At 40.2% G+C, this 21,882-nt stretch overlaps 1 protein-coding gene across 1 annotated transcript in view; it reads left to right on the top strand.

The window, feature by feature from the left end:
* RALGAPA2 (Ral GTPase activating protein catalytic alpha subunit 2) overlaps positions 1 to 17,521 on the top strand; it is a gene marked incomplete at its 3' end in the record, with an annotated part of 101,876 nt that extends 84,355 nt beyond the window's left edge. Inside the window, exons 11-14 of the mRNA XM_021715793.1 lie at positions 8,100 to 8,267; positions 9,235 to 9,372; positions 12,585 to 12,733; positions 17,410 to 17,521. Coding sequence (XP_021571468.1) covers positions 8,100 to 8,267; positions 9,235 to 9,372; positions 12,585 to 12,733; positions 17,410 to 17,521 — 567 coding nt within the window. The remainder of the gene's footprint in view (positions 1 to 8,099; positions 8,268 to 9,234; positions 9,373 to 12,584; positions 12,734 to 17,409) is intronic.
* Between the last annotated feature and the right edge of the window lie 4,361 nt (positions 17,522 to 21,882).

Genomic DNA, 21,882 nt, shown 5'->3' with positions numbered 1-21,882 from the left:
CACACTTGCCTCTTCAGATGCCCACCTGCCCTCTCATTCAATGTTCTTATAGTATCTTAACAACAAGGCCAAAGCCTCGCTCCTTTTCTTTCCTCACATCAGCTTTTTCTCCTGACTCGACTGCTGCTTCCAAGGGACCTGAATTCAAGTTTGCGCCTTCATTTTTGTTCTCCTGGGTCCCCGTCCCCCTCTCCTCCTAGGACAAGTCACTAGGCAAGTCACGCTGGAGCTCTGCTTCCCGCTTGCTCCCCTTCTCCTTGGACTATGGTTGGCAGCCTCTTCTGGGACTCCCCCACTCCTGCGTCATCACTTGCTAATTTATACTGCAGGCCTCCTGCTGCCAAGGCATCCTTTTTTTATCATGCTAGTTCATGACTTTTGGATCTGCTCTGTCCCCTACGGTAATGTTGCATATTCTTGCTCCTGGTTTTCACACAAAAAGTGCTTGGCAACTATTTACTTTGAATGGAAGTAGTCAGGATTCTGGTGCGTGTGTGATCTGTAGCAGGGGTCAGTTCAGCACACTTTTGACAGCAAAAGGCCAGATAGTACGTATTTGAGGTGTCATGGATCATATAAAACTTTATTTGCAAGTTAGGTGGGAGTCTGGATTTGGCTTGTGGGTCATAGTTTGCTGATTCTCACCTGTAGTAAGATCTGACATGTGTGTTCACCTCTCTTCTAGCTATATTATTTTTTGTTTGCTATTCTACCAGTTACTGGGAATAACCTACAATGACTACTGGATTTTTCTGGTTTTTTCTTGAAAGTACATCAGTATTTACTATATTTTTGGTAAAAATTATTAGTTGCAGTGCAGACTTATGTTTTATGTTCCTGTGGATTGAATCTTTTACCACTGAGAAGTTTCTCTCCTCATTTCTAGTTGTGTTTCACTTTTGAAGTAGCTTGGATCACTGATGTGACCACAGACTACTTATGACCAAAGTTATGAGACATCATTGTGTCATGAAGCTAAAAAACATGTTATTTACATCTTATAATCATTCTTAGCCATATCTAATTTGACAGAGTAACTATATATGTGAAGTGTAAAATATAAGTTGTTATGCATTGTTAGAAAACCAAAATAGCTGGGCGCAGTGGCTCATGCCTATAACACTAGCACTTTGGAAGGCCAAGGTGGGTGGATTGCTTGAGCTTAGGAGTTTAAGACCAGACTGGGTAACATTTTCTCTGCAAAAAATTAGCCAGGCATGGTGGTGCATGTCTGTAGTCCTAGCTACTTGGGAGACTGAGGTAGAAGGGTCACCTGAGCCTAGGAGGTTGAGGCTACTGTGAGCCCTGATTGTCGTGATTGTGCCACTGCACCCCAGCGTGGGTGACAGAGTGAGAACTTCAACTCAAAAAAAAAAAAAAAAAAGAAAACAAACCGAAATAAAGACATTTGGGAAAAGGGGCATGGGTTTTAACATTGCATTTTATTGACCACTCTTGGTCAATGATGCATTTTTCTTTTATGGGAAATAGAATGTGACTTCTTTCGTAATAATTTCTTTTTCACTTTTAAATTAAGATATTAAGTCTAAAGATTATTAGCCTTTGAAAAAGATATTTAAGAAGTGCACATTCTCAGGGAAGATAAGGTATATGTGTGCTCCAGAGAACATTTGAGACTACAGAGTCTCAGCCATCCACGTATGCTGATGAGGTGCCTGTGTGGCAGAGAGAGGCTGAAGGATGGTCCAGCAAATTGAATGAAGGTTGTGGAAATAGCAGCTGAAGGAAGACAGTGTTCAGCAAGGTTGGGGCAGCACATGCAGCAGGAAGCCAGACAGTGCTGAGCATGGGACACTTCTAGGTACTGGGCCACTCTATTGTAAACTTGTCTTCAACTGGTATTTTCCAGACTACTTGTTGTGAACCATTCGTAGGTCAAGAATTAAACTTTGTGAGTCCAAACTATTATTTTTTTAAGTAATGAGACAGAATAAAATAGAATAGATCAAAACATTTCATACAGTTCACATTTTGAGGATTTCTATTTCTTTGTGCAACTTTTGATTTATTTATGTACATACAGTAATCTATATACAAATTCATGTGTTCTTTGGTAACATGTCTTAGGTTATGATCTGCCGCATTTAAGACTTTAAAAGATATTTGTTCATTAGGTTGTTTTTTTTGTTGGTTGGCTTTATTTTAAAGATCCATTTTATTTTTATTTAAAAGTGTATGTTTGTTAGATAAACAAAATCTCTCTATATAATTATAGAAGAGAAAGCAAAAATAAATCTCTCAAAATACCACCATCCAAGTGACCACCATTCATATTAGAAGGGCATAATTCTAGGTATTTCTATATGTGTTTTTATGACTGGGGCCTGGCTAGCTAGATGGATGAGAGATCAGCAGAGAAGAGATGGAGAAGAGAGGTTAAAAACACATAAAAGAGACAGGCAAATAGACAGGAGGGTCTACAGGTGTGCTGATTGATGTTGCACACTGTCAGGCAGGTATAGAAGAGCAGGTAGGTGGGCGCATGTAGACCAACTGGCAAAGATGAAAATAAGCAGGCAGGTGTAGACAGACAGGTGGGCAGGTGCAGACAGGCAGTCAGAGATAAAAGCAGGCAGGCAAGTGTAGATTTATAGGCAGACAGACAGAGATGGAAGGAGTGAGGAAAGGCAGGGGCAGGTGAGGGTGAAACCAGACAGAGGTCAGCTGAGGCTCAGGCAGGGGCAAGGTAGGAAAGTACCTGGGTGGGGACTAAAGGAATAACGATGACAATGGAGTCTTTAATGCATTCTTTTTTTTTTAATTTTTAATGTAAAGATGTGGGATACAATTCAGGGTTAGGTATACAATCATTGATCATTCAGGTACCCCTGTTAATGAAGTATGCCCCTCCCTGCCCTAGCAGTTTCCCTCAACTGCCAATTCCACCTTTAATGTGTTCTTAATGCACAGTTCTGAATTTTATTTACTTGCATTTAACAAAGAAAAGAAAGCAAAATTGAAGGGATTGTTCAATAAAAGTTTATTTACTACAGGAAATATTAACTGCTAAAAGATTTTGTCTATAGTGAATAGTGTATAATACTGTTGGAATCACTTTTAACTACACATTGTAATTTTAGACACGTTGATTTCCTTTTATGAAATATGAAGAAGTTAGCAGCCTGCTCTCTCCATCTGCTAGTTTCATTCTGTTATAAATTTATATTTTAAATGTATCCTCATTTGCAGTTGACTTTGGAATCCTAATGTACAGAATTGTTTAGTCTTGCTTAGGTACTTGCACAGATTCATTTCTCTTGGTCCCATAGTCTTAAAAAACGGACTCGATTGACTTCTTGTTTGGCCTTGCTCTGTCACTGAGTGTTTTTAAGAAGTTGTCCTAGAACTCTATTCCTTTGCTTTTGCCTTTACATGTGAACAGCAGCTTAGCTGGGTGTAATAATTTCGGGTCACTTTTTCCACTTAGGAATTTATAAATTAAAACTTCTTTAGGTATACAAATGAGAAGTAGGAAAACCTTCCAAGGACTTCAGTTATGTGACCAAGACTTTAGAATAAATAGGTTTAACATATTTAAAGAAATAAAAGGCAAGTTTGAAAGTGTTTACAGTAAATAAGAAACTGTATCCAATGACCAATGCAGATTTGTTAGGAAGAAAATAGAACTTCTAGACATGAAAAAATGTAATAATTGGAATATTAAAAGAACTCAATTGATGAATTTAACAGCAGGTTAGATGCAGCTGAAGAGAGAATAAACTGGATGATAGATCTAAAGAAATTATCCTGAATACATCTCAGAGAGACAAAGATATGAGAACTGTGAGTTCAGTTGAGATTAAGACAGGGTGGATCTGGTGAGAATGGTCTGACATGTGTTTACCTCTTCTCTAGCGGCATTGTTTTTTGTTTGCTTTTCTGCCAGTTACTGAGAATATCCTATGATGACTGTGGCTTTTTTGTTTTGTTTTGTTTTCTTGAAAGTCCATCAGTATTTGCTATATTTTTGGCAAAATTATTACTTGTAGTATAGACTTATACTTATTTTATGTTCTTGTGGGTTGACTCTTTTGTCATGAAGAAGTTTCTCTCTATCTCTAGTAGTTTTTGTTTGTTTCAGCCTGAGTCTGTTGTGTCTGTTCTTAATAAGGCTCTGCCAGTTTTCTTTTGGTTTGTGTTTGTGGGGTTTATCTTTTCCTAATTGTTTCCTTTCAACTTCCTCACATCCATATGTTTTGGATGTCTTCTTATAAATTATATATAAGTCTTTCTGATCGTTTTTGAAATTGTTCTTATAGTCTTTGTCTTTTGATTGGAGCATTATTCCATTTACATTGAACATAGCTATATTGGACTTAAGTCTGCTGTCTTTTTACTTTCTAATTGTATTGAATTTTTTTAGGATGGTTGTTTAGTATCCCATTTGTCTTCTCTTATTAAATTAGTCATTTGTTAGCCATTTGTAATTATAACTTAAAATCTAGCATTAATTTCAACCTTTACCCTCTTAGTATGCATGTTAGCTCTATTTACTACCTCTCAGTTTATATGCCATTGTTATTTATTTGAATTCCATATTATGAATATATGTATATATTATCCCTTTCAGAACAACTATAACTGTTTCCTAGTTTGACTCATTTTATTCATATATATTCACGTATATGATTTATTCATTTAGATTTATAAAAGTTCCCTTTTTGTTGAATTTTGTTCCTTCCCAAATCTCTGACCTAGGAAAAATTTTCTTTTGTCTAAAGGCTAACTTAATTTTTCCTTTAGCTCAGGTTTCTTGGTAACAAATTTTCTCATTTTCTTATCTGAAAATGTCTGTATTTTGCTTTCATTTTAGAAGTGTGTTATTTCTGGGTGTCAAATTCTACTTTAGCAGCTCCCTGCATTTCTGATATTTTGTTCCATTGTTTTTTGGCTTTCATTGTTTCTTTGAAAAGTCATGTAGTTTCTCCTTTTGAATAAATATGGTTTTTTTTCCTGACTAATTTTAAGATTTTCTGATTGTTTTTGGTTTTCAGTGTCTTTACTGTAATATGCTTTGTATTTATCCTGCTTGTCTTTCTTTGTGATTCTTGGATCTGTGGATTGATATATCTCACCAATTTTGGCAAAATTCTCAGCTACTCTTTCTTTAAAAATTACTAGGTCAGTGAGCCTGTGCCACAGGTAAGATGCAAAGAATTGCACAGACACAAGATTGAGAAAGATAGTTTATTTAAAAAGAGAGAGAGTAGGTGAATTCAAGGGAGAGAAGGGAGCCAGTCATCTGAGGAAAACATGGTACAAGTGCTTGAGACTGAATGCTTTTAAAGCTTCTTTTGGGAAGGGACAGAGCAGGTATTCACAGGAGCTAACATCATGATGACAGACGGCAGACAGATGGTTGGGTCAGTCACATAGAAGAGAATGGCAGGTAAACCCAGGAATTGTTGCCATGGTGCTGGGGTAGTAATCACAAAGGGGGCAGGTAAATACAGGAACCGTTACCATGGTGATGGGTGGTGGTCTGTGTCACATAGTTCACAAAGGGCTGATGGTGATAGATTAGGTCAGCTTGGCCCTTTATGGCAGGAAGACAAATACTTTGGATAAAAACATTTAGTTTGTACAAAGCATGCTTGAGGGATTGCAAGGCGATCATCAGTGACTACCTGCAGTAAACCAGTTCTGTCCCCTGTTAAAATTAGAGAGCAAGTTAAAATAAAATGCTAAAGAAACTTGACAAAACTTAAAATGGCTGCTCTTTGGCTAAAGTTACTCCATTTTGGCGTTTCATCCTTTCAAATATTGTTTCTGCTCTCCCTCCCCCCCATTTCCTTCTGCATCTTCAGCCATTTAAAGGATAACCTTTTCATTGTATTCTCTCTCTCCTACCTTCTCTTCTGAGTTACTAATTCTTTTGTCTCTATGATTCATTCTAGGTGTTTTCTTCTGATTTTTCTTTCAGTTTTCTCTTCAGCTGTGTCCATTCTGTCCAACCCATATACACTGAGTTTTTAATTTGAGTTATTTTATTTTAAAATTCCGTTACTTTGGTTTTTCATACTCACATTATCTGGTTATCCTATGTGATTAAAATTAGTTTCTAATTTTTATTGTGGTCTTTCTCACATTGCTTCTTTTCTAATATTTCTGATTTTTTAATGATTATGCTATATCCTATATGAGCCAGATGTTTATATAAATAATTTGGGATTTACTATAATTGTGTGTTTTTTTTTTTCCAGAGAGAAGTTATTTGCTTTCTGGGAGGAGGATGATATGATATTGAATTTGGGTTATAGAATTGTTCAGCATTTGTCAAAAACTCATCCAGTGGCCCCCTTAAAATTTGTACATTTATTGTTTATAAATTGTACTTAAATAAAGTACCATAAACAAACTTTGAGCTCTAGTCAGTGATATGCATTCTGATGTGTTTAGGGATAGTGTATATTGGTATCTGCATCTAACTTTGAAATGCATAAAAAATAAAATGGATTGAAGGGAGAGATAAATAGATAGACTATGGATTGGCAGATAATAGGTGATAAAGCAAGTGCAGCAAATGCTGATGATAGATTCTAGGTGGTGAGTATATGGATATTCATTGTCAGCATCTTTTAACTTTGTATGTGTGTGAAAATCTTTGTAATAAAACTTATGGAACATATTAGAATGGGATATCATTGTACTTTGTCATACTCTTTTTTTTTTTGTCTTTGTTGATCTTTCTTGAGATACGAGTCAGACTGATACATTATAGTCTCATTATAACACAGACTCCTTTGTTCTGGAATTTGTTGACCACCATCCATGGAAACATATATAGCATGAACCCTTATTCTGCCTGTAACTGGATCCTGTGGCTAGAATCTTAAGGGTGTTAAAGCAAGTCTCGGCAACTTGAGATCAAGACCTGGATTTGTAGCTAATTTACATGGAACCTTGGGAAAATGTCTCCAGTGCTCTAAGCCTCAGTGTCCTTGTCTGTGGCATTACACCAGTCATCTGAGTGTGGGGTTCCTCCTTCCTGCTCCCCTTGAATACAGAAATAGTCCTTAAAACTGATAAGCAAAAGGCAAATGCATTTCACCTTTAAATTCTTGTTTATATTGGCTGGGTATGGTGTCTCAAGTCTGTTATCCCAGCACTTTGGGAGGCCAAGGTGAGAGAATTGCCTAAGTCCAAGGGTTCAAGACCAGCCTGGGCAATATGACAAGACCTCATCTCTGCAATAAATCAAAAAATTAGCCAGTCATGGTGGCACATGCTTGTAGTTCAGCTACTTGGAAGGCTGAGGTGGAAAGATTGCTTGAGCCCAGTACGTTGAGGCTGTGGTGGCTGTGAGTGTGCCATTGCACTCCAGCCTGGGCAACAGAGTAAGACTCTGACACACACACACACACAAAAACCAACCAAAAAACTTGCTTATGTTTTTGGAATTTTATCATATTAAAGAAGAGTTCTTAGGTACAGACATATGAGATAATCCGTAATGTAAAAAAGTTATTATAAATTTGCACAATATTTCAACTTGTCAGAGACTCTTGTTAACACTGACAACCATACTCAGTGGTATCCTGATAAAAGTTGAACAAAAAGCAAAAAAAAAAAAAAAAAAGCAAAGCCCTGATTTGTAGCATTTGCCAACACCTGTATATAATTACTCCCACCGTGACCAACTGAAGTCAACAGTGTGACATCACTGAACATGGAACTGAGAAGATGAGCATAATTGGTTACTGTTGCCTGTACCAATATGTCTTCTCTCCTTAACCAATTTCTGATTTGATGGGAAAAGTTCCAAGTTGTACATTTATAACTGTTTTGTATAACCAATTAAAATATTTGTATAGGTATGATTTGTTTATCTTTGTGGAAAAATTATTCAGAATGTAGAAGTTATTTTTAAACTGCCATTATGTTTTCTGGCTCAATTATAACAATGTCTTTTTTTCCCTGATGTGCAAAAGATATGTGAGTCTGTGTAATACATTCACAAGCTATGTGTTTCAATGGAAAATCTATATTGGCAACGGTCACTGGAAATGTCTATGATGCGGCTGTATAGCGATCTGAGTTTGTGTGGAGTTAAAGGACGTTTTCTCCTTTCTTTTCAGGCATTTTTGTTGCCTTCTTGTGAAATAGCTGTAACAAGAAAAGTAGTTCAAGTGTACAGGAAGTGGATCCTCCAAGACAAACCTGTGTTCATGGAGGAACCAGATAAAAAAGATGTTGCCCAAGAAGATGTTGAGAAGTTAGGATTTTCAGAGACTGATAGTAAGGAGGTAATTTTATCACTTGTCTTTTGAGTTGGGAGTATATATATATATTGCAGCAAAGTATTTTGCTCTTCAGTTAAAGGTCCCAGCCAGTGGTACACAGGCAGGTAGGTCTCTTCCTCATCCTATCTGGTGTTCTCAAGTTGCTGAGTTCGGTGAGGACCTGCCTCGGAGGGGCAGCTTCTGTGCTCTCTTCTATGGCTCCTGATACCCTGGCTAGGGCTGCATACACACTGCAACTTTATCAGTCACTGTCTCGGGAGCGTGTTTAATAAATCATCATAGTTTACACATCTCTATGTGGACTAAAAAATGTCACTGCCTTCTCCTTGTTTAAATAAGCAGTATTGGAAGAAATTAAATTTAGAATGTTTTGGCAGACTTTTGTTGTACAGTGGCCTGTGTCAGAAGCAGTTGGGAAGTTACATGTGTGAAAGGAGCCAAGTGTCCCCTCGCTGAGTGCTGTCTGCCTGGAGGGGTTGCCAGCATGTTAGATAAAGCTGTGGGGTGGGTAAATCTATATTGGAGTGGAACATCTTCCTGAAACATAATGGAAACTTAAGTCCTATTTATATTTTTGGCATACTATTTTGAAATTAATTTAAAATGTTTAAAATTTTTCAGAAGAGACATATTACTTTTAAATATCTATATTAATTTCATAATTATTGTTCAATATTGATGAAATCATTTAAGTAAATATCATGATGTCAGAATGAATAATAGGTAAGCAAATGAGTTGGTCACTCGCTTTAGAGGCCTGTTGTATTCCCTGCCTCCTCTGTCATTGGACAAGCGTGACTCATTCTTCTAGCACATTCTAAGTGCTGAGCTCCATTTCAGTAGCTGAAGGTGGACTGCTGAGCACTCTGCCTTCTGGAACTGGTCTCCTCGTGACTCCTGTGAGTGCAAGGAATTAGGTGTGCAGGTGGTGCTTCTTCCTACTCTGTTAACTGACTGTTCTTCTCTGAAGGCCTCGTCTGAAAGTTCCGGTCATAAGCGATCTTCCAGCTGGGGACGCACGTACTCCTTCACCAGTGCGATGAGCAGAGGGTGTGTGACAGAGGAGGACAATATGAATGTGAAGGCTGGGGCCCAGGCTGTGCTGCAGGTATGCGGCCACCCTTCCCCGCAGTGGGAGTCATTTTGTACATTTTGTTTGTTGGGGATGATGTCATATGAAGTATAGGCATATTTTTAGGACCTAGTAAAGAGCTGCTAAATTCTCATTCTAAGTTTTCTTCTTAATTTCCACCTACAACTTGTAAAGAATTTTTTGTAGTCAAAGAAACATGAGAACTGGTTGCAGTTTTTTTGAGAGGGATTATTGTACAGTAAATGTGAAATGACTAAGATTTAAATCTTAGAAGTATCTTCCAGACACATAGGGGTAGTTATCTGGACTGCAGTTTTCAGGACAAGCTTGGTTATTATATAATCTTATAAATTATTTTCCCCTTAAAATAATCTGTGTTTCTGAAGAACAAGTACTGTTGTGGTAGTTTTTAGATACTTATCTGAATGAATATGTGAAATAGAACTGATGCTATTTGGGAACATTGGAAAGAGCAACTTTGACTATTACTTAATCTTCCCAGAGCTTAAGATTTTTTTTTTTAGTTGGAGTCTCACTCTGTTGCACAGGCTAGAGTGTAGTGGTACACTCACAGCCACTGCAGCCTTGACATTCCGCCTCAGCCTTCCAAGTACCTGGAACTACAGGCACACACCACCTCACCTGGCTAATTTATTTATTTATTTATTGTAGAGATGAGGTCTCATCAAGTTGCCCAGGCTGGTCTTGAACCCGTGGGCTCAGGCAATCCTCTCACCTCGGCCTCACTAAGTGCTGGGATTACAGGCGTGTGCCACTGTGCCCAGCCTGAGCTTAGGATTTTATATCAAAAATGGAGGTTGGGAGATTATCTCAGTGCCCATCCAAGCTTAAAAGTTGTTAGCAATAGAAGTGAAGATACAGGGGACCTCTCATTGCCCTGCTCCCCAACCTCCCACTCCACCCCTCATCCAATGAGTAGTTGTGTCCAGCCAGGCCTCCCACAGGGAGGTCAGGTGTGGAGTCTAGGAAGGTATGGGAATGGCAGGTGTGTTACCCTGTTTTCAGTGTGCCATTTTTCTGTTGTCTATCTCTAGATTGGATTCACTGTCACAGTATCCTTTTTGTTTTCAAGCTAACTAGCGTTTAATATACCATAATCATGAATTTGTTTTTCATTGAAAATTAGCAAATGATACTGAAAGTAACTTAAGAAAACCAAGGTTATTTTACTGGTGCATCTTCAGAGAACTTCAGAGCAGCTCATCAATATGACCTGCATCCCCATCAGAAGTACTTGTGGGTCCTTGTCCTGTGTCCCTCAGTAGTTCCTCCCTACACGTGAGTTACCATCGCCAACCTGCGAGGTTTCTCCTGGGTTCAGAAGTGTGCTTAATATTATCAATGGGTTCTTCAAAACTGTGACTTCATGCAAAATGTATGATAAGACAAACCTTTTTTCCTTTAAGAATGCTACAATGAAATGATGTTGAATGAAACTGTGTTATTTGAGAACGTGCTGTACTTCATTTCACTTAAAGTTGCAGTTTCCCAGAACCTATTGATGGCATTAAGTGAGGATTTACTACCCTTGGGTGAACCAAGAAAAAAGTTTTCTACTTGATTATATCTCTACAGTTTTAAAAAGCATTTAGTTTGGATTTAAATGTTGTTTTTGTTTTTGTATCTAATACCCTGGTCCTTTATTCATTGGGAAGAAATAGCCAAGTAGAGTTTTGATAAGATAGTCATCTTCTAGGGTTGCTTTTGACAAGTATGATTTGGACTTACTTATTTTGCTTGTTTGCTTTGACCTTAACTGATCTGGCACAGTAATAAGAAATATATATGCAGCTGGCATTTTGATGTTTTGTAAAAAGGAAAAGTTAATAAAGACTCTTTATTTTTACTTGAGAATGTACAAAAGTTTTTTGATTCAAATTCAAAAAGTCATATACATTGAATTAAACAATCTCTACTGCAATATACCACCTGTGTTCTACTTTAAAAAAAAATATGGTCACTATGTAGTCACTGCTGCAGTTAGTCAAAAAGTTCTTTCTTTTTTCTTACTCGAAGCCTAGTAAATTTTTAACAATTGATGTTATCACCCATGATCAACTATATCATAGTGCTTATTTAGTGCTTCTCCCTAGAAAATTGGGACATGATAGCTTTTCAATCTTGCAGGATATAACTTTGGAGGCTGCCAGTGTTTTAGTTCACCCACTTGACTTTTGAATAGGTTAGCTTTAGCTTATCTGATCAGACTGCATTTATTTTAAGATGTCTTGTTCATGAATTTTATTTACAAATGTGCCCAAGCTGCTCTGTTTGCTGCCACATCCTTGGAGTTTGTACTATTGACCACAAAGAGATCTGAGGGGCTGTAGCTCTAGGAAGACAGAGCAGGTCTGTCCTCTGAGCCAAGGCAGTTTGAGGATGATGACAACATATCATTATTTTCCTGTGGGAACCCTAAGCAGTGACTTCTCTATGATAGCCCACATCAGGGCTTCTCTCATTTTCTGCTGAGATACTCTGGTGGGAGAGAAGAGTGAACTTGTATCCTCCAGGCAGGGCAGAGCATAGTCAGCTAACTGGCTACACTGTTTTGAAATCTCAGTTTTTATCTTAAGAATTCACGCAGATACTGTATTCTATGGTATGGTATGGCATCTTTCATATGAAAATGCGCTGTTAGAAGGTGCCCGGGTGTCGCCCATATGGCACTGTCTGTTTTTGGCCACGGCTCCTCCTCAAAGTCCTCACCCTGTGGGTGATGCTGGCCCTTCTTCTGTCAGCAGGGAGTTCCCATACTGGGACACTCAAAAGAGCCACAGAGCTTTGAGTAGCCATTGCCTGGCCAGGTGTCCCCTTCTTCCTCCTTCTGCACCCAGAGTTTCTCACCCAGACCCAGTGATCCTATTTTTTTCCTCTTTTCTATGTCTAGGGGATGTTAAAAAGAATTCTTCAGAAGGTTTCCTGACTCATAAAATTTCTAGCTGCAATATTAATATGCAATAGTAATTTTTTTTTCTAGGAAATGTCTTTCTGGTGTCGCAGTATTTAAGTGATTCTAAGGGGTGAACTGAAAAAAGTCTTGAATATGGGTTGGTAGAACTTGCCTTATTGAAACAGAATCTGCCTGTAAATTACTTGAAGGTGGTTCTTTGGTAGAGTGAAATTAGTAACATTAAAGTTATGCAAAATTTACTCAGATTTACATGTTTAATTGTATTTTCTAATATCAAATTGTTGATTTTAAGGTATTTTTGACAAACTCTGCAAATGTCTTTTTGTTGGAACCATGTGTGGAAGTTCCTGTGCTCTTGAAAGAACAAGTTGATGCTTGTAAAGCTGTTTTAATTATTTTTAGGCGCATGATAATGGAGCTTACAATGAATAAAAAGACATGGTAAGTTGATATCACATTGATTAATATTGTAAAACTGGTGTTTCTGTTTTTCAACATAATTAAAATGTTAAAGCTATAATTTAATGGCTTTGCAGAGTTAACAATATAATGATAATCAGCGTTTTGTAACAGTCCCTGTGAATTAGGAAGTTGAGGACTCAGTACTTGGATAGTTCATTCATTTTCATTATTATTCTTAAAAATGTTCTTGAACTAAGATTAAGTAGTCATTTTACTAAATAGTAGCTTTTCCCATTTTAGGCTGTCATCAAACATAGTTTTGTAGAAAAGCAGTGACTGGTGTTTTATAATGTAATTCTTCATAAGCCCAGGAGACTTTGTTAATTGCCCTGAGATGCTGTAAGCTGATTTTTATTGCTTGGAACTTGATGTTTTTAATTCATTTTGGAAAAACAGTTATTTTAAATGATAAATCATCAAACTAACTAAATAAATAGTGCAGTCAAAAATATAGTGGTGTTATTAAAAATACAAAGTGTTTTCCTTTTAATCTTTGTTTCTGCTTGGTGTTTTCATATGTATAATATCCCTGAAGGTAAATGGTGTGTCAGGTTTTTTTCCTGCACCCTGCTCTCATTTACGTGATGTTACCTCACTCCGTCTTATGAGATATTCTCAGTGGTTCTCAGCAGTGGCCCAGAAAACCTGAGTCATTTTCCCTTCCTTCCCCTTCTCTTCAATCATCCAAAGACCTTCTCTTAATTCTGCCTTTCAAGTGCCTCTCAAACCTGTCCTTTGCATGGTCCGTCTGCTCAGCCATCATCCTCACTGCCCACCCGGCTGTGGTCAGTGTCCCCCTCAGTGATCTGCTTTGGTTCTTGGTGCCCAGAAGCTGCTGCAGACCAGTACTGGTTGCACACTTCCCCACCAGAGCTCCTGCAGGGGTCCCATTCCCATGCCTGTGTTTTGGAGGTCTTCGAGTCAGCGCAAATGGCTTTGGATGCGACTGTTTGCAGTGGGTGGGAAGTCACAGAAACAAGGCAGGCATGAGCTGGTAAAGGTTGCGGTCACCATGTCCAGCCCTTTTCTTTCAAAGATGAGGAAAGGGTAGGCCCAGACGAATCCTGGCGTACAGAAAGCTTTCAAATACAGAAACTGCATGTATCAAAATGGTGATCTTGAAATGTAAATTCCAGCACCATCTTTCCCAGACTTTTAAACATAGCCCTATTGGCCAAGTTAAGCAGTTGTGAACACTCTTTTCCTTCCATCCATTAAATAATGACCAGTCTTCTACTATGAAAGTATAGTGGGGAACCTAAGTAGACGTATTGCAGTGATGCACAGTATGATTTAAGCCAAGTTAATTCATGTCTTAATATTGACAGTAATGAGACATGCCGGTGTGCTTTCATTGGAAATAGCTGCTCCTTTATCCCATTGTGTCAACAATATTTGTAATGTTTTCTTCCTTTGAAAACTATAAATTCTGTATACCGTTGTATCAGTAATGCTTTGCTATTTTTGATAATCTTTTTATTTTGGTAAAAATTCTAGAAAATAAGCAATTCTGCATTGCTCTTTAATAATTCAGAGATTTCCAGATAAAAGTATAAAAAAGAAAAATTGTAGAAATAGGTAAAAATACTCACCCCAAAATGGTCAGGAGAGTACAGAGAGGAGCGTGGCTGTTTCTCCAACAGCCTGTCCTGTTCATTCAAGGACCAGTATGTGACTGGCTTTCCTCTCTTCCTTCCTCCTTCTCCTCCTCCCTCTTTCCCTCCTTTCCCCTCTTTCTCTGCTCCTTTCCTTCTGTCCAGTAAATAATGACCAAGCTTCTACTATGAAAGTATAGGGGGGACCTAAGTAGACAAGGGTCCGGTCCTCAGGAGGTTTGCATCCTCGTAGGACAGAGAGATGTAACAGATACACGAAACATTCCAGGCAGTGCAAAGTGCCAGGAAGAAGAGTGGAGCTTGGGAAGAACCAGAGTACTGGGTTGGGTGGGTACCGCTCAACATGGAGGGTGGAGGAGTTATTTTTTTTTGTTTTTGTTTTGGCTTTTTTGAGTTGGAGTCTCACTCTGCTGCTCCGCCTGGAGTGCAATGGCATGCTCACGGCCACCACAGCCTCGTCCTGCTGGACTCAGGCGATCCTTCCACCTCAGCCTTCCAAATAGCTGGAACCACAGGCGTGCACCACCTCACCCAGCTAATTTTTTATTTATTGTAGAGATGAGGTCTTACCATGTTGCCCAGGCTGGTCTTGAACCCTTGGGCTTAGGCAATCCCCTCACCTCCACCTCCCAAAGTGCTGGGCTTATAGGTGTGAGCCACTGTGCCCGGCTGGGAGTTATTGTTATCAGGTGTCAGGGAAGAACTTTCTGAGTAGAACCCCGAATGAAGTCAGGGAGGAGCCCTGGGGAGGTCTGAGGGAAGAGCATTTCTAGTAGAAGGAACAGCAGGCGCAAAAGCCCTGATGGGAAAAAAGGTTAAAAAGGTGGTATGTTTAGGAAGGACAAGATGGTGTCCAATGTGGTGGCATGAAGGAGTGAGAGGGGAGGAGGCAGGGGCAGGCCAGGCCAAGTTGCTTGGGCCTTGCAGATCACAGGAAGAGCATGGGCTGCCTCTTCGTGTGTACTCAAGTGTGACATGATATGATGTCTCCAAAAGATCTCTCTGGCTTCCATGTGGAGAGTATCCAGTGCGGGGGGAGCACTGACTATGGCCAGGAAGGAAGTTGACTGAAGTCAGGGCCACAGCCAGGGAGCTGTCCAAGGTGGGCCTGAGGCAGGAAGTAGCCAATGTGTGATGAGTAAAATGTCATCTGTGTGAATAGATGGTGATAAGGTTTCTGATGGAGCTTCTTGGCACCTGTGTGCCTGTGTGGGACATAGGGACTCCGTGTGCCCCTCCAGGAGTCTTTAATGCTCTCCAAGCCATCCTCCCTCAAGGAGGTGTGAACAAGCCAGTGTTGTAGAAAACAGGAGCAAGCCTTTGTCAAAACTGACAACTTCGGGAATGTATGTGTCTTTCTTTTGTTAGGAAAGATTGTTCTGCTCTGCAGATAGTTTTTTCACCCCCATTTCCTTCCAGAAGATTTTGCATGGGAGTTCCACAGCTTTCTAAGCTTTCATAGGTCCAGAAATGGGATGAACCCTGTGTTTGTCAGTCACTGCTTCGGTCACATTTGTGCCTTTTGATTGCAGGTCCATGACTGTGGTTTTTTCTGGAATTCATGATATCTATTCGCATTGAATTCTTGCGATGGTCTGTAACTGATTGTGTGCCAGGGACTGATCTTTGCTATCTTAAGTATCACAGAACATGAGCAGGCAGTGGTGACACTGAGTACTCCCCCTCTCTCCCTGTCTGACAGGGCCTGATCACCGCGAGTGTGAGGAGTGACAGGCTGTCCCAGCACCATGCCATTTCTTCTCCCAGCTCTCCTCTTCACAGAGTCACTCTCCTGTGCCATGCACATGTCCCCTCTGTGGTTTCAGAATCTGTAGGCAGTATACAGGAATGAGGATAGTAGAGCCCAATGAGGATATATGCTGACAAGGAACTAGGACCAAAAGCAAACAGGGCCAACCACAGAGAGGGCAGGAAATCCCCAGACCTCCTCCCTGCTCCGCCACTGTGAGAAATTGTCGAGGTTTAGCATCACGTGTTTAAGAGCAAATGCTGTTCTGACGCGCAGAGATATGTGGAAAGTATACAGGAGCTATGACCTAGAGATCTCATCTGACCTAGACTAGATGACGTTGCTCCATCTTAAGTTTTCTTATGAAATAGACACAAAGCCAAGGAGAAAGCAGTAAAGATGAGCAAGTGGTTGCATATGACACCTTGGAGGGGCCAGTGATGACCCTCTCTGAGACACAGAAGATAATGTGTTCTCTGTTCCCACAGAATCCAGGGAAAGAAAAGGCGAGCAGACATTCTGGATATGGGGACTATGGCTTAGGTGTCAGAAAGATAAATGTCCTTTGACTATTCTGAATGACTTAACAATTATGTTGCATCTACATTGTTTTATGCCCGCCAAAGCCCTTTTACATAAAACCCCCTTCTGTGAGGGACTCTAAAGACACTGGCACACTGTAGCCAAGCAGAGATGGCAGTGGTCTCAGCTGTGTCCTGTGGCATAGTGTGAGGGTCTTCAGGCACATGCGCCATGCCTGGGAGTGTCCAGTCCCACGCACCCCTCTTGACTGTAAGAGTGCCATAGGTGTCGGCCATTCCATGATGCTGACTGCATAAGGACCGGAAAGTCAATTCCTTTTTTCTGTCACCAAGATGGATAGGAGACCCTATGGGTTAAGTAGATTAACAGATGGGAAAATCCCATCGTGTTGTTAAGGGCAGGTGGGCACAGTTGTTCAGGGACGACCTTCCAGGGGCTGCCCAGTTGGAGAAAACAGACTTGCCTCCTTTTGTGGAAGGGGAGGATAAACGTCAGGCCAGGATGATATCTGTTATCCAGCCTACTGGTGGATGCAGGAGGCATATTTTTAGAACTGTTGTAACATAAGGGAGCTTATTTGGGTAAAATATGTGTTTATTATATAATTGGCATTCAAAGTTTCAATAGTTTAAAATAAAACATGATTATTGATGTTGCTGAATTCTTAAGAGAATTTCTCATAGCTATGAATTAAAGTGCTTTAGAGATGTGATTATTAACATGAGCTTTTATTTTGGGTGGCCCAGGGAACAGATGTTGCAAATACTACTCAGGATAACAGAAGCTGTCATGCAGAAGCCAAAGGATAAACAAATAAAGGACCTATTTGCCCAGAGCTTGGCAGGGTTACTATTTAGGGTAAGTCTGTTTTATTAAAACACTGCAAATGCAATAAATGAGTCAGATTTTGTAGCAAACTCATTTTAATCATTGGGAATTTTAAGAGTAACAATTAAACTAATTTTGCATTTCTAGAAATATAATAGGATATTTTTCTTCTTAGCTTTGTCTTGAAGGATGAGATTCATTCTTTACACTTAGTGCTGGGCTTTCTGGCTTTCTTGCCTCTTTGCTACCTAATTCCTCTTTGGATTTGCCTGAGGGTGGTAGGAATTAGAGGTGATGGCCTCAGTGGAAGGCCATGTAGATTTGACGAAGTAAAGGATGAACAGAAGTGTGGAAGGGGGTAAAAATTCAAGTCATCAGAGTGTTGGGAGTACTTAAAGCCACAGGTCAGGTGGGGCCACCTAGGGAGAGAGCATTTGCCTTAGAGAGGAGGGCAACTGCATGGCCAAAGGAGAGATACTAAGAAAGCGTGGCCCTGAGCTAGGAGGAAAGCCACAGAAGTATGTGTCCCAGATGCCTGGGAAGAGGGTCAGAGGAGAGGCAAGCCAGTGGGCCATTGGCCTTGACAACATGTAGGTGGTTGAGAATGTGCTAGGGGGATGAAGCCCACTTGGAGTGATTGGAAGGAAAAAGGAGAGCTGGACAGTGGAGGCAGCAAGCGTAGTCCAGGCTTCACGGAGGTCTTAGTATGGAAGGGAGGAAGAAAAGGGGGCCCAGCTAAAGTGGCTGGCGTGTGTGGGGCGAGGTTCAAGGTGGGTGGTACTAAGCCATGTTTGCTTGCTGTGGGATGATCTAGTGAGAGAGAACAGGATGGTCAGGGGTTGGGAGAGGATCACTGCAGAAGACCTGGGTATGATGGAGGCTGGGCTGACCTTCAGTGCCAGCAGAGAGCCAAGGAGACACCTGTGCTTCATGCGTCTTATGTAGTGAGCAGGGTCAAGGGTGGGAGCAGTCTGATACTGGATAAACTGCCTGGGGACTCCCAGGGTCCCAGGGTGTCAGTCTACTGTGACATTATTAATGTGTATGGGGCACATGGAATTCATGAAGTATTGTTGCAAAAGAACAGTGTGCAAGGGCTGTGAGACAATGTGACACTTACACAAATAAAGGTGCTAGTCCTGCAGGTAGGCCTGACTTCTGGTGACTCAGTAGGGAAAGGCGTGATGGGCCATAAGCTGGAAGTGACAGCTACAGCGAGGAGAAGCAGACTTCTCTCCTCAGCTGGCCTGCAGGTGGTTTTGAAGAATATAGATTTAAAGCAGATCTAGAATACAGGTAGGATAGGTATGGAAAGTGACAAGAAGAGAAATTATTTCTTTAAAGCTAAATATTCCCATTGTAACCCAAGAGAACTCAACTGTTCTCATGCATTTTGAATGATTTAATATGATTGGATGCTCTTGGCTTGATCACAATGTCTGAGAGGCTGTAGAAGCAATCAGTCTCCTGAATCGCCTTTTTTCCAATGACCTTCCTCATATCCTGTCCATGTGAAGTGGCCCTGCACATTCTTTTGCATGGTCCACTGGCCACGGATCACGGTTCTGCTGCCTGCCTGGACACACAGACGTCTTCACATTGCTCTCTCTGTGAATGTCTCACTGTTGGCACCTCCCATACTCCCAGTCTTGGGCCTGAGCTGTCAAGTGGACATAAACTGAAGCCATTCTAGGACTGGAGGGGGCTTGGGCTTCATTCCTACCAGTTGCCTGACCCTGCATCTGTTGGGTGTGTTGGAATTAAAGAGAGAACTTTGTTGTATTTTTTGGTTTGGTTGGTTTTAGTTTTGGGAGAAAAAAATTCTCATGAATGGAGAAATCTTATCAGGTCTTGAAGATTAGTTTTGAGGTCATGCTTCTTAATGACTATGATGTCTTTGTTTTTATTTTGGCAGTGGTTGGGTAGATCAAGAAAGATGCTTAAACTGAGAATTAACCATAAAAAGTATTGATGAGAGGATGAACTTTTTGGAGTTAGATTCCGGGTTCTGATCTCAGCTCTGCCACTCCCTGGCTATGTGAACTTGAGTACATGACTATACCTTTCTGAGTCTCTTTCTTAGTCTGTGACAATCAGGAAAGAACTTCTTCCTCCTCTGCAGGGTTGTTGTAAGAATCAGAGTGGGTTCACTGGAATTTAAGTCCCCACACAAGGTGCAAAAGGATAAAGAGTAGAACGATGTTGGTAGGCTGGACAGGTTCTCCAGTGGGCATCATTTTGGTCTTATACCACAATTAAAATGTGCTATCCTATTGTTCATTTGGTCATTAGACTGTCTAAAATGGCCAGTTGCTTGATTAAAAAAAATTTTTTTTAATCAAAGAGACTGTTAAAGGGGACAGGAAATTTTAAGTTGCCATTACCCTTGTTTGTCTTTTTCTAGTTTTTCCTTTAGTGTTTATTTTTTTCTGTCAGTAGATTATCTGGGTCACCAAATTTTCTTCAAATGATGATTGAGTTTGACTTAGTTTTAAATATTTACCAAATAATGGTGATTGCATTTTAATTTATTTTTGGTGCATTTTAATGCTTGAAGCTCTGAAGGTATGTCAATAAACTGTGGTCTTGCTATTTGTAATATGAGTCATTACTTCAAATTATGTATTCCTGTTTGTGTGGTGTGTTGAGGGGTAGGAAGTGATTAGTTAGCAAATGTCCTGAAGAGAGTCATTTATGAACTAAGGTTTTTAAAAATACAGCTTGTATGCCGAGATGTCTCTGATGAAACATTGAATTTCAGCACTGAAGGAACCTTAGAGATCCTCTGATCCAGCTCCTATTTTGTTTTATTTATTTTTTTGAATCAGAGTCTCACTCTGTCACCCAGACTAGAGTACAGCGGCATGCTTTCAGTTCACCACAACTTTGACCTCCTGGTGATCTTTTCACCTCAGCCCTCCCATGCCCCTCCAGTAGCTGGGACTATAGGTGTATGCCACCACACCCAGCTAGTTTTAAAAATTTTTTTGTGGAGAAAGGGTCTTGCTATGTTGCTCAGGCTGATCTCAAACTCCTGGGCTCAAGCAGTCCTCTCGTTTCCACCTCCCTAAGTGCTAGAAATACAGGCATGAGCCACCACACACAGCCCCAGCTCTTTTATTTTTGATGAGAAATGTGACTGCTGGAAGACCAAGGGATGTTTCCTAGGTCACAAATCCAGTTAGTGTGGGACTCTCTCTTTCCCTCTTTCTTTTAGGAAAGGGTAATTGATTAAAAGGGCATGGCTTCATGTCCAAAGGTGTCACCCCTCCCCCATTGTGTTTTATGATTTTACTCTGTGGAGTGTTGTCTGTGAATTTTGATGATGATTCAGCAGGTCTGTGTACATGTTGGTGATATTTGCTAAGATGAATTTTACAAGCTGCAATAAGCCATTCTGTCCTTATTTTATGATTAGCCAAAAAAGTGAAGCTATTATAAGACTCCCTTTATAAGGCATCTCATTACACCAGGATATCTGCCTTGATCTGTGAAGTTAGCACTATATCCATACATGAGCCTGAGTTCTAGTAACATAACAGTCTCTGCTCTCTCCTCTTACTCTGCTCAGATTTTATTTATTGTAAATATGTACTTTTATGGTGATGGCCTCAAACTCAGGCCTCAAACTCATTTTGAAGGGAGGAATGTAAAAATTAATAGGCAGAAAATGGCATTTTAGTCATAACAATATTAATAAAGTATTGATAATAAATATAATTATTTTTTCTGTTGCATTATTTTCAAAAAATTTATTCATGTTAGTATCAGATTTAAGTATGAGTGATTAAAATCTTGTTCTGATATACTTAACTATTTTAGTTCTACTTTAACATGTTTACCTTTTCAAAAAGTGCAATGAACATGAGTTGAAACACAGGTAACAGGTGTATTGCAGAAGGGCCACTTTTGATATGACTTTTCAAGCAGTCAGAACAGACCTGCCTAATTATAGACTGATTCCTGTTTCTTAAAGTTTTCCTGTGTTTAAGTTAAAGAAAAAAATTGTATTTTAAAAAATCTATATGTTATTTAGGGGAAAAAAATTAAAAAGCGAATTCACCCACATGCAATTACCTTCCTACAACAGTGGGAGCATATTGCATCTGGGTTGGGCAGAGAGGTTTGCAAGCTGGCACCTTAACAAGTGCATTCGGTGGATCCGGCGGCAAGATGGCGACCTGGCAACCCGGTGTCTGAAGCCCTCTGCAAGGGAGATCTGCAGTGGGTCTCTGACTCTCGCCCCCGGGAGGCTGGGGACCCCAGCATTGCAGCCTGCTCCTCAGACAGAGCTCGGCCATCGCTATCACTGGAACATCGCAAGGACTGGACATTTTTACTGCATCACCCTCTCCCGCTGCTGCCGCAGCCCCTCCCCCCACCAGAGCTCC

The sequence above is a fragment of the Carlito syrichta genome, unplaced genomic scaffold (genome assembly GCF_000164805.1).
Source record: "Carlito syrichta isolate Samal-C Ts95f unplaced genomic scaffold, Tarsius_syrichta-2.0.1 Scaffold307683, whole genome shotgun sequence".
Lineage (NCBI taxonomy): Eukaryota > Metazoa > Chordata > Mammalia > Primates > Tarsiidae > Carlito > Carlito syrichta.
This window is presented reverse-complemented; position numbering and strand designations above follow the sequence as displayed.